A 12981-nucleotide genomic window follows, 5' to 3' on the forward strand; every position below is an offset into this window, starting at 1 on the left:
CCTATGGGACAGAGAACAGGCATCAGGGGAAAATTGGGATCGCCGCCAGTCAGAACGCAATACTCTGATGAGGTCCATAATGCACGCCACCAGGGAGATGTAACTAAATGCAAATGACCCCCCTCCCCCACGGACCCCTGTAATACGATGACCCCCTCCAGGGACCCCTGTAATATGGTGATCCCCTGTAATATGGGGACCACCCACAGGGACCACATGCCTAAAGGAACTCACTGCACCCCCTCAAAGACGCCACCCTCAAGTGTGTGATTTCACTGGACTTACCTCTTTGATGTGGTCAATGTTTACAAACATTGGAGTTTCATCACTTTGTCCTCTGAAGCGTGGGACATGAAGGAATCAAAGCTACAGATGGTTTTTAACAAGCTGTCAATCAAAGACCACTACTTGAAAACTATGAATGACCTGCAGATCATGGATCTGTGGGAACCAGACGCAGGCACAGCTGCTCTCCATCAAGGAATGGACATGTGGAGCGTAAGGTAAGTATTACAGCTATGCTGCCTCATGGCGCCAGTGACCCGGATTCAATCCCAGTCCCGGGTCCCTGTCAGTGTGGAGTTTGCACATTCTCCCCGCGTCTGTGTGGGTCTCACCCCCACAACCCAAAGCTGTGCATGTTAGGTGGATTGGCCACGCTAAATAGCCCCTTAATTGGGAAAAAAGAATTGGGTACTCTAAATTTTTTTTAAAAGAAAGTCTATGAGTTGAAGGAGAACTTGCAGGTGGTGCTGCTCCCATATATGTGCTGCCCTTATTGTTCTAGATTATAGAGATTCCAGATTTGGAATGTGCTGTCGAAGGCGTCTTAGGGATTTGCTGCAGGGCCGTATAAGGTCTGGAGTCGAGTGGTACTGACCGATTACTGTTGAGTCACTTGGTGCAATAACCTGGTAGCACTGTCGGTGATACCTTCCATCATTTTGCTGGTGCTGGATTGTAGACTGATGGGGTGGTAATTCACCAGATTGGATATATCCTGCTTTTCATGGATAGGGCAAATTTTCTCTTTGTTGTATAGGTACCTGTGTTGTAAATGTATTGGAACAGCTTGGCTAGGGACACAGTGGGCGGGATTCTCCCAAATCCCCCGATGGCCCGACGCTGGCATAAAAAAATGGCGCGTACCACTCTGGCATCGGGCCAACCGGAAGTTGCGGACTCCTCCGCACTTCCGGGGTCTCGGCCGGCGGCGGAGGATTGGCGCCGCACCAACTGGCGCCGAAGGGCCGGCACGAGTTAGCGCCTGCGCAGACCGCTGGCGTGGTTCTGCCCATGCGCAGATCGGCCAGCGTATTCTTGCGCATGCGCAGGGGGTTGTCTTTTCCGCGCCGGCTATGGCGGAGCCCTACAGAGGTCGGTGCGGAAGGAAGGAGTGAGCCACGATCGCGGGCCAGGCCCCTCCAAGGACCGCACCAGCCAGCCTACCAGCCAGGCCCCGCCCTGTGGGACCATGTCCATTTCACGCCGGCGGGACTGGCCAGAAACCAACGGTCGCTCGGCCCATTGGGGCCCAGAGAATTGCTGAGGGGGCCGCTGCCAACGGCCCCCGACCAGTGTGGCGTGATCCTCGCCCCCACCTGAAAAGCGGCGCCGGTGAATATGGCATCCGGCATTGGAGCAGTGGGGCGGGATTCACGCCGCCCACCGGGGATTCTCCGACCCGGCGGGGGGGTCGGAGAATCCCGCAGAGTAATTCTGGAGCACAAGTTTTCAGCACGACAGCCAGATGTCAGTCTTTGCTGTATAATAATAATCTTTATTATTGTCACAAGTAGGTTTACATTAATACTGCAATGAAGTTACTGTGAAAATCCCCTAGTCGTGTTCGTGCACCTTGAGGTGAATTTAGAATGTTCAAATCACCTAACAAGCACGTCTTTCTGGACTTGGGGGAGGAAACCGGAGCACCTGGAGAAAACCCATGCAGACACGGGGAGAACATGCAGACTCTGCACAGACCTAAGCGGGAATTGAACCTGAGATCCTGGAGCTGTGAAGCAACAGTGCTAACCACTGCGCTACTGTTCCGCCCTTTTTAATTGCCTAATCGCCACACTCCGGCACCTGTTTGGGTATACTGAGGAAGAATTCAGAATGTCTAAATTACCTAACAGCATGTGTTTCGGGACATGTGGAAGGAAACTGGAGCACCCAGAGGAAACCCACGCAGACGCAGGGAGAACATGCAGACTCCTCACAGACAGTGACCCAAGCCGGGAATTAAACCAGGTGCTGTGAATCAACAGTGCTAACCACTGTGCTACCGTGCTGCCTTATCTAGTGCCTTCAGCCATTTCTTGATATCACCTGGAATGACTCAAATTGATTTCATACTAGCACCTGTGTGCGATGCTGGGAATCTCCAGAGGAGACCTGTAGAGTGGGATGAGTATTCTTTGTGAATTGCTTTATTATTGAACTGCTATAGTTCCCGTCACTATGGGGGAAGGGGGTCACAATATGCTGCAATGAGCTTGGAGGTGTTGGTAAATAGCAATTCCAACATATAGCAATTTTGTTACTTAAACCACTTTGAAGCCATCAGAATTTCTAGAATATTCTTTACTGCCTCTTGGAGTCTGCTAGCAGTAGGCTCTTAGATGCCAGAATTTGAGATCCCCTGAGATTATCGATACAACAAACAATTGCTGGAATGGACCCTGGCTTGGACCGGTCAAGCTCGAAAACGGGCAGGGTGCCAGCAATGGCAAAGGAACTAAGAGGGTTCATGGAGCAGATGGTGGGTGGTGGATCCATGGAGATTTGGGCAGCCGAGGGTGAAGGAGTTCTCCTTCTACTCACACGTGCACAAAGTGTACTCCCGGATTGATTTCTTTATTTTGAGCAGGGCCTTGCTGGCTGGGGTGGTGGACATGGGGTACTCGCCGTTTACAATCTCAGACCAGGCACCGCACTGGATTGACCTGCAGGTTAGTAAAGACAGTAACCAGCGCCCGCACTGGAGGTTGGATGTGGGACTTTTGGCTGACGAAGGGGTGTGCGAGCGGCTGAGGAAATGTATTCAGAGCTACCTGCAGGTCAAAAACATGGGGGAAACTTCGGCAGCGGTGGTGTGGGAAGCACTGAAGGCGGTGGTCATCGGGGAGCTGATATGGATCCGGGCCCATAGGGAGAAGGTTGACAGGGCAGAGATGGACAGACTGGCAAAGGAGATACTACAGATTGATAGGAAGTATGCGGAGACCCCAGAGGCAGGGCTTTTAAGGGAATGGCGGAGGTTACAGGCGGAGTTCAGCTTGCTGATCACAGGGCGGGCAGTGGAGCAGCTGAGAAAGGCGAAGGGGGCGATCTATGAACATGGAGAGAAGGCCAGCAGAATGCTTGCACAGCAGCTTAGGAAGAGGGAGGCAGCAAGGGAGATAGGGAAAGTAAAGGTCGGAGATGGGAACCTGGTTGGTGATTCAGTAGGGGTGAATAAGGTGTTTAGGGATTTCTGCAGCAGGTTGTACAGGTCGGAACCCCCTATGGGGCCGGAGGGGATGAGGCACTTCTTGGAGGGGCTGAATTTCCCAAAGGTGGACGGGGAGCGGGTAGAAGGGCTGGGGGCCCCAATCGGGCTGGAAGTGATAGTGGAGGGCTTGAAGGCCATGCAGGCGGGTAAAGCCCCGGGCCCAGACGGGTACCCAGTGGAGTTTTATTAAAAATTCTCGGGGATACTGGGGCCAGTGTTGTTGAGGATGTTCAATGAGGCAAGGGAAAGTGGGGTGCTGCCCCCGACAATGTCACAGGCCACGATTTCGCTGATTCTGAAGCGGGCCGAGAACCTGGAGCTGTGTGGGTCCTACAGGCCGATCTCCCTGTTGAATGTAGATGCCAAGTTGCTGGCCAAAATCTTTTTTGTGTTCCGGACGTTATTGGGGAGGACTAGACGGGGTTTTTTAAGGACAGGCAGTTGGTGGCTAATGTAAGAAGGCTGTTAAATGTGATCATGATGCCCCCGGAAGGTAGGGAGGCAGAGGTAGTGATCGCAATGGATGCAGAAAAGGCTTTTGATCGGGTGAAAGGGATTATCTGTGGGAGATACTGGGATGGTTCAGATTCGGGCGGGGCTTTATTGACTGGGTCAGGCTATTGTATCAGGCTCCTGTGGCAAGTGTACGGTCGAATAGGACAACATCGGACTATTTAGACTGCACCGGGGGACGTGACGTATCACCCCTCTCCCCACTGTTGTTTGCGCTGGCTATAGAGCCGTTGCCAATTGCTCTGAGAGCCTCGAGGGTCTGAAGAGGACTGGTCTGAGGGGGGGGGTTGCGGGGGGTGGAGCACAGGGTTTCGCTCTATGCGGATGACCTGCTTCTGTACGTTTTGGACCCAATAGAGCGGATGGAAGAAATCATGAGGATTCTCGGGGAATTTGACCGATTTTCGGGGTATAAGCTTAATATGGGAAAGAGTGAGATGTTTGTGGTCCAGGCGAGGGGACAGGAGAGGCAACTGGGAGAGCTGCCGTTTAGGTTAGTAGAGGGAAGCCTTAGGTACCTCGTCATCCAAGTGGCGCGGGAATGGGACCGGTTGCATAAATTGAATCTGGTCCGGCTAGTGGACCAAATGAAGGATAATTTTCGGAGATGGGACGCGCTTCCGTTGTCTCTGGCTGGGCGGGTGGAAACGGTGAAGATGGCGGTTCTCCCAAGATTCCTATTTGTATTTCAGTGTCTCTCCATCTTTATTCCACGGTTCTTTTTTAAGCGGGTCAACAGAGTGATCACGGGCTTCGTCTGGGCGGGCAAGACCTCACGAGTAAGGAAGGTAATGCTTGAGCGGAGTCGGGGAGAGGGTGGGCTGGCGCTGCCGAATTTTAGCAACTATTACTGGGCGCGGCTAATATAGCCATGATCAGGAAGTGGGTGGTGGGGGAGGTGTCAGCATGAGAGCATATGGAGGCGGCTTCATGCAAGGGCAACAGTCTGGGGGCGTTGATAACTGCGCCTCTGCCGTTCCTGCCGGCACGGTACTCCACCAATCCAGTGGTGGTGGCGGCCCTGAGAGTTTGGGGCCAATGGAGGAAGCATGTGGGAGCAGAGGGAGCATTGGTCTGGGCCCCAATCTGTGATAACCATCGGTTTTTCCAGGGAAGTATGGACGGGGGGTTCCGGTTGTGGCGGAGAGTGGGGATTGAGAGGATGGGGGATATGTTCATAGAGGGGAGCTTCCGAGTATGAGGGCGTTGGAGGAAAAGTTTGGGTTGGCGAGGGGAAACGGATTCAGGTATCTGCAGGTGCGGGTCTTCCTTCGTAAACAGGTGTAAACCTTCCCGCTCCTACTTCTAAGGGAGATTCAGGACAGGGTAGTTTCCAGAGGGTGGGTAGGAGAAGGGAGCGTCTCTGACATTTATAAGGAACTTATGGAATCGGGGGAGACGCAGACCGAGGAGCTGAAGCGCAAGTGGGAGGAGGAGCTGGGAGGAGAGATAGAGAATGGTCTATGGGTGGACGCGTTGTGTAGAGTCAACGTGTCTGCAACATGTGCCAGGTTCAGCCTGATACAATTTAAGGTTGTTCACCGGGCTCACATGACAGTGGCCCGGATGAGCAGATTCTTTGGGGTGGAGAACAGGTGCGCAAAATGTGCGGGAGGACCGGCGAACCATGTCCACATGTTCTGGCATGTCCGAAGCTTAGGGGATTTTGGCAGGGGTTTGCGGATGTCATGTCCACGGTGTTAAAGACAAAGGGTGGCGCTGGGTCCAGAGGTGGCGATTTTCGGGGTGTCAGAAGACCCGGGAATCCAGGAGGAGAAAGAGGCAGACATCTGGCCTTTGCTTCCCTGGTAGTCAGGAGATGGATACTATTAGCATGGAGGGACTCAAAGCCCCCGAAGTCGGAGACCTGGCTATCGGACATGGCTAGCTTTCTCTGTTTGGAGAAAATCAAGTTGGCCTTGAGAGGGTCACTGTTAGGGTTCACCCAGAGGTGGCAACCGTTCGTCGACTTCTGTGCGGAAAATTAATCGTCAGCGGGGGGGGCGGGGGGGTGTTTAGATTAGAGTAGGGGGTCAATAAGGGTGGGACCTGTATGAAAGGTAAATGGCTTTTGCACTATGTGGTTTCATGTATATTGTTTATTTTGTTGTTGTTACTATACCAAAATACCTCAATAAAATGTTTATTAAAAAAAAAAAATTGCTGGAACATTAGATAGTTTATTCACTTACACATAAAATAGGAGTCAGTAGTACACAGAGAGCTGGGGCTAAGATAAGACTGTTCCTCAGTAGTCCTCAGTTCTGTGCTAACAGGATGCAATTTCAATCTGGAATGAAAGTGCTGTTTATGATGGACAGCAGAAGTTTGGGAAAACCACCACCTGCAACTTCCCTCCAAGTTGCACAACACCCTACCTTGGAACTATATTACCGTTCCTTCATTGTCACTGGATCAAAATCTTGGAATTTCCTCTTCATTAGTACTGTGGGTGTACTTACATGAGATGGCGTGCAGTGGTTCAAGAAGGTACCTCCCAACCAGCACCTGAGGGACAATTAGGCGTAGGCAATAAATACAGATCTTGCCAGTGATGCTCACATCTCATGAATGCATAAAACGTTACTATGATGGCTAGAATCTTTGTTTCTGAAAGTGACTGAGGAACACTGGCAGCCTATCCCTATAATTTTGTCTTCCATCCAGTTCAGATATTTTATTGGTCAGAATATTAAATACATGAGTTGGGACGTCTTGTTGAAGTTATACAAGACATTGGTAAGACCACACATGGAAAACTGTGTTCCGTTCTGGTCACCCTATTATAGGAAGGATATTGTTAAACTAGAAAGAGTGCAGAAGAGATTTACGAGGATGCTACCAGGACTTGATGGTCTGAGTTATAAGGAGAAGCTGGATAGGCTGGGACATTTTTCCCTGGAGCATAGGACGCTTAGGGGGGATCTTGTATAGGTCTATAAAATAATGAAGAGCATGGATAAGGTAGATAGTCGACATCTTTTCCCAAAGATAGAGGAATTTGTAACTAGAGGGCATAGTTTAAGGTGAGAGGGGAGAGATACAAAAGAGACCAGAAGGGAAATTATTTTACACAGAAGGTGGTGAGCATTTGGAACGGGCTGCCAGGGGCAGTGTTAGAGGCGGGTACAATTTTTTCCTTTACAAAGCAATTAGACAGTTACATGTATAGGGTGGATATAGAGGGATATGGGCCAAATGTGGGCAAGTGGGACTAGCTCAGTGATAGAAACTGGGCGGCATGGACAAGCTGGGCCTAAGGACCTGTTTCCACACTGTAAACATCTATAACTCTATGACTCTATGTATGCAGTCATGGGAAGTTGTATGGCTGGTGGACAACTTAAATTATCAGCTGAAACAGGTGGCTGTTGGCACCTGGTCCCTGTTGGAGCTCTGCACTCTCACCTTTGCTGTTCTTAATTGGTTTCCCATTATATTGGGATGCGAATAGTATCATCAAAGCAACAATACACACCTAATCAAATTCCGCAATATTCATTACTCAAGTTATTTTTCTGAAATAACCATGCATGTTGTTAGTGTGTTTTTTTAAATCAGGATGTTTTGAACTGAGCCGCTTTGGCTCCAAAGGTCTGGGTAATCTGACCTCCTTCTGCTCATTTTGCTTACTTGCTGGTTTGTTCTGGGCTGGGAGATTTGGGACAACCCATTCTGAGTATCACTCGGTGTTAAATCAACACAAACTAAATGCAACTTAATGGGAACCTTTAATGAGTAGATTATCTGTTTTAGTGATGTTGGTTGAGAGATGAAGGACAGCCAGAGTTCTCATGTAATTGTTAATTTTTGTCTTTTTAGGTTAAGTACCACCTAAGGTTTAAATACAGTCCTCTCAACGCACCCCTTGGGGAACTAAGTACACTCAATCCAAACCGAGATAGGGACTGGCACACTCAGTTCCTTTTCCCACTCTTCCAGGTACCTGGCCCTCGTGAGCAGTACTTCAAAGATGGAGGTAGTCCAGGTGAGCTAACAGCATTGGCCCTTCTGCAGCTTCACTCATACAGTGCAGGCCAGGTGGACAGAGAATTTAACATCTGGACATCCCTGTCCTGTGTCCTAACGACTTCCATTGGTGTAGGATCAGAGAGAAATGTATATTTCTTCATTCTAGGAAGGGTGACCACAGGTGCAAGGCAATGAAAGCCAAGATTCCTTGAAGTGAGTTATGCTCTAGTCTGGGGCGAAATTCTCCGTTATCGGCGCAAAGTCCGCCGACCGGCGCCAAAAACGGCGCAAATCCCACCTGCATCACGCCGCCCCAAACGTCGCAAAGTCTCCGGCCCGGAATGGGCTAGCAGCGACGTGACGCTATCCGCGCTGGCTCACGTGGTTCATGCCGTGCGGCGTCTATGTGACGGCTCATAAGGACGCGCTGCTCCCCCCACCCGACCAGAACACCCGACCGGTTGGCCGCCCGCCGCTCAGCCCCGAGGTTCCAGTCCCGTGACATTGAGGCGCTCCTGGACGCAGTGGAGCAGAGGAGGGAGGCCCTGTATCCCGGACACGGCCGCAGGGTTGCCCCACGCCACAGCCGGCGTCTGTGGAGGGAGGTGGCCGAGGCCGTCACCGCTGTGGCCCTGACACCACGGACAGGCACCCAGTGCCACAAGAAGGTGAACAACCTCGTCAGAGCAGCCAGGGTGAGCCCCCCCCCCCCGCCCGATATCCATATCCCCCCTCCCCCATATCCCCCTTCCCCCATATCACCCCTCCTCCATATCCCCCATATCCCCCCCTCCCCCATATCTCCCCTCCCCATATCCCCCCTCCCCATATCCCCCCTCCCCCATATCCCCCCCTCCCCCATATCCCCCATTTCCCCAAGTGAATCCAGCCCTAACCTTAACCTCTGCAATACACGCGCAACCGATGGCGTGCATTCATATACCTGTCTAACACTGTTGCCTTTTACCCCTGCCACCCCCCCCCCCCCCCACAGGAGAAACGCGCACACAACACCAGGGAGCATGTGAGGACTGGAGGAGGCCCAGCTGATGAGAGGCCACTGGCCGAACATGAGGAAAGGGCCCTGGAACTGGCTGGCGGACCTGAGGACCGGGAGGTTGCTGATGCAGAGGTCGGGGGCCCACCAGCAAGTGAGCCACCGACAGCCCGTCCCCATATCCCCCCTCCCCTATATCCCCCTCCCCCATATCACCTGATCACTGCCTGCGTGTCTAACCATGCATGCTTCATTGTGTATCGCAGGAGCAAACGTCGAGGCACCCATCCCCGCAGATGCAGACCGCCCGTATGATGCCCCTCGGAGACCACGGGAGACGGAGAGACCCGGACCCTCTGGCATGTGACGCCCGCAGGATGCCCCTCGGAGACCAATGGAGACGGAGAGACCCGGACCCTCTGGCATGCGACGCCCGCAGGATGCCCCTTGGAGACCACTGGAGATGGAGAGACCCGGACCCTCTGGCATGCGACGCCCACACGATGCCCCTCGGAGACCACTGGAGATGGAGAGACCTGGAGCAACAGGGAGACGACGCACCCGTCTCGTGCGGGTGCGACGACGCAGGCGTGTGCCACCCAGCGACAAGAGGGGCAGCCACAGGCCCCCGTCACAGCCGAGCCACGAAACCACTACCCAGGACACCACTACCCAGGACACCCCTACCCAGGACACCCCTACCCAGGACACCCCTACCCAGGACACCCCTACCCAGGACACCAGTACCCAGGAAACTGAAATACAGGACAGTGACACAGATTGGATGGGCAGAGACGAACTGCCACCCCAAAGTGCCATGGACTCAGAGTGGGACGATGAGCACGACACAACGCCACTGCTGTCACCAACACCCTCCACCATCGCAGAAACACTCACCTCGGTTGGGCACTGTAGTGATGAGGCGTCTGGTACACTCACTGGTGCGCACAACACAGCCGTCCCGGTACAGCAGGTGGAGGTAGGAGCAGCAGAGGGGCCGGGCGGTCGGAGGGCAGCCCAGCCCAAGCGAACATCTGCCGCCCAGATGGATCCCGGGTTCCTGGAGTTACCACACCCACCCATAGGTCCGATGCAACCACCGAACCTGAGACGAGCGAAGAGGGTGACGGCCAGCTTGCGGCGGCTGCAGTCGCAGGTGGAGGAGTCCACCCGCGTCCAGGAGCTGGGAGTGGTGCCGGTCATGCGTGCCACCCAGGCCGACACCGCACGGGTGGCGGCCGCGGTGGAGGCAATGGGTGCGACGGTGTCAGGCATGGGGAATGGTTTGCGAGGCCTGGGGCTTTCCGTGCAGGCGGCGTCTGTGGCCCAGGACATGGCTGCCCTCTCACAGGAGGCCATGAGCCAGCGCCAGCACCAGATGGCAGAGGGGCTCAACTCCGTGGCACAGTCTCTGCAGGCCATGGCCCAGTCTCAGCAGGCCATGGCCCAGTCTCAGCAGGCCATCGCTGAGGGCATCGGCGCCATTGGCCATGTGCTAGCCGGCGTCGCCCAGACACAGACAGGGATGGCCAACTCCCTGAGCTCCATGGCTGCAAACCTGCAGATCCTTGTCGATACCAGCACTGGCCTCCAGGACTGGCAGCGCCAGATGTCAGGGGGGCGTCGGATGGCCAGTCCGTTCGCATCCCCCACCCATGTAGAGGCTTCCGTCCCAGGTGCATCGGGTGGGAAACGGGCAGGACAGGCTGGCAGCTCGCCATCCCAGTCGCCCGGGCCGCAGCCTGGCCCATCTAGGCCAGGACGCCCCAGGAAACGGCCGCCAAAGGGATCCCATGTCAGAGGGCAGGAATCACAGGAGTCCACCTCCAGTTCTGCTGTACCGTCTGGGGAACCACGTAGACGTAGTCATAGGGTCCGCAAGGCCAAACAATTAGACACTGAGTAAGTTGGCACGGGCGCAGGGCACAGATGAGTTTTAGGTGCTAGGGCACGTGCATGAACTCCTTTCGTTATTAAAGTCAATGTTACACCTACAGAAGCTGCCTTTGTGCTCTGTCCAAAGGGTGCTGGGTGGGTGGATGGGTGGGGGTTGTGGGTGGTCGGCTGTTGCCATGGTGTGCGGTCTGTGGCCATACTACCCGATTCCCACGCCCATCTAGTCAGTGAAGCGGGCGGCTATCAGCCTGTCCTGTGCCCGCTGGCCCAGCCGGTAACGGTGGACAGCCACGCGTCCGTGTCTAGCCCGTCTGCCCTGACCATTGCCCCCATCCCCCTCATCTGGGGAGGTCTGCGCCTCTTCCTGCTGCTCCTCCACTCCGCCCTCCTCTGCCTGCGGCACATCGCCCCTCTGCTGGGCTATATTGTGCAGGACGCAGCACACCACAATGATGCGGCCGACCCTATCTGACCGATACTGGAGGGCGCCCCCAGACAGGTCCAGGCACCTGAAACGCATCTTCAGCACGCCAAAGCACCTCTCTATCACTCCCCTTGTCGCTACATAGGCATCATTGTAGCGGTTCTCCGCCTCATTGCGTGGCCTCCGTATAGGCGTCATCAGCCACGATCGCAATGGGTAGCCCCTGTCGCCCAGCAACCAGCCCCTCAGCCGGGGATGGCGTCCCTCGTACATGCCGGTGATGTATGACCACGACAACACGTATGAGTCATGTACACTGCCCGGGTACCAGGCGCAGACGTGCAGGATCATCATGCGGTTGTCGCAGACCACCTGTATGTTCATCGAATAGGTCCCCTTCCTATTGGTGAACATGGCCCTGTTATCTGCAGGTGGCCGCACGGCGACGTGCATCCCATCAATCGTGCCCTGGACCATGGGGAACCCGGCCACGGCAGAGAAGCCCACGGCCCAGGCATCTTGGCTGGCCCGGTCCACAGGGAAGCGGATGTAGCGGTGCGCCATGGCATATAGGGCGTCTGTCACTGCCCGGATGCACCGGTGCACCAATGTCTGCGATATGCCGGACAGGTCCCCACTCGGTGCCTGGAATGACCCCGTTGCATAAAAGTTCAGGGCCACCGTAACCTTGACGGACACGGGGAGAGGGTGTCCCCCGCCAGTGCCACGCGGTGACAGGTGTGCCAGCAGGTGGCAGATGTGTGCCACGGTTTCCCGGCTCATCCGGAGTCTCCTCCTGCATTCTCGGTCCGTGAGGTCCTGGTATGACTGCTGGGGCCGGTACACACGGGGCGCCCTCGGGTGCCTCCGTTGCCGTGGGGCCGCGACGTCCTCCTCCCCCTCCTCGTCCCGTCGGTCAGGTGTCCCTCCAGCCTGGTCGGCTGCCGCCTGCCCCTCTGCGGCAGCCTCTCTGGTACGCTCCTCCTCCTCATCCAGGGCAACATGGACATTAGCGGCTACCGCCACGGCGGCCAACATCGCTGGCTGATCGGAAAATATGATGGCCTGGGGGGCGGGGGGGGACACACACGACATGTCATCATTGCCCATATCCCCTCCTACCCCCAGCCAGGTGGCATGGACCGCATGGGTCCGACTGTTGGAGGCTGGCACCTGGCCAGGTGGACCAACTCATGTGCCCCCCCCCCCCTCAAGTCCCTCCCCGGCACGGACCCCGCCCCCCCCATCCCCCTCCCCGGCACGGACCCCATCCCCCTCCCCGGCACGGACACCCCCCATCCCCCTCCCCGGCATGGACCCCTCCCCCCATCCCTCTCCCCGGCACGGACCCCGTCCCCCTCCCCGGCAGTCATCCTCCCGTCCCCGGCACTCAACCCCCCTCCCGGCACTCCCCCGGAGCCCAGCCCACTCTAACCCCCCCCCCCCCCCCCCCCCCCCCCCCCCGCCGCACACACACACACAAAACCCTACACACACCTCTCCCCCACACATTCAGACTGCGGCCACGCCATCGCCTCTCCAGCGGCCAACCCCCCAGGCCGTCACCCACCTCCACGCTGGTCGGCGTAAACCTTGAGCACTGGTTGACGCCGATTGAAAGATGGTTTGATTTACGCTGACGTGACCCGTCATCACGTCGGCGGGACTTCGGCCCATCTGGAC

The 12981-nt window shown here is 55.5% G+C and overlaps 1 protein-coding gene across 4 annotated transcripts in view; it reads left to right on the forward strand.

Moving 5' to 3' along the window:
- The window catches only part of abca3b (ATP-binding cassette, sub-family A (ABC1), member 3b), a 238092-nt gene that overhangs the window by 41682 nt on the left and 183429 nt on the right, over window positions 1–12981 (forward strand). For all 4 annotated transcript variants that reach the window (XM_072481322.1, XM_072481324.1, XM_072481325.1 and 1 more), the window contains exon 5: window positions 7832–7997. In XM_072481322.1, the coding sequence (XP_072337423.1) occupies window positions 7832–7997 (166 nt within the window). The remainder of the gene's footprint in view (window positions 1–7831; window positions 7998–12981) is intronic.

Source organism: Scyliorhinus torazame, chromosome 17, assembly GCF_047496885.1.
Source record: "Scyliorhinus torazame isolate Kashiwa2021f chromosome 17, sScyTor2.1, whole genome shotgun sequence".
In the NCBI taxonomy this organism is placed as follows: domain Eukaryota; kingdom Metazoa; phylum Chordata; class Chondrichthyes; order Carcharhiniformes; family Scyliorhinidae; genus Scyliorhinus; species Scyliorhinus torazame.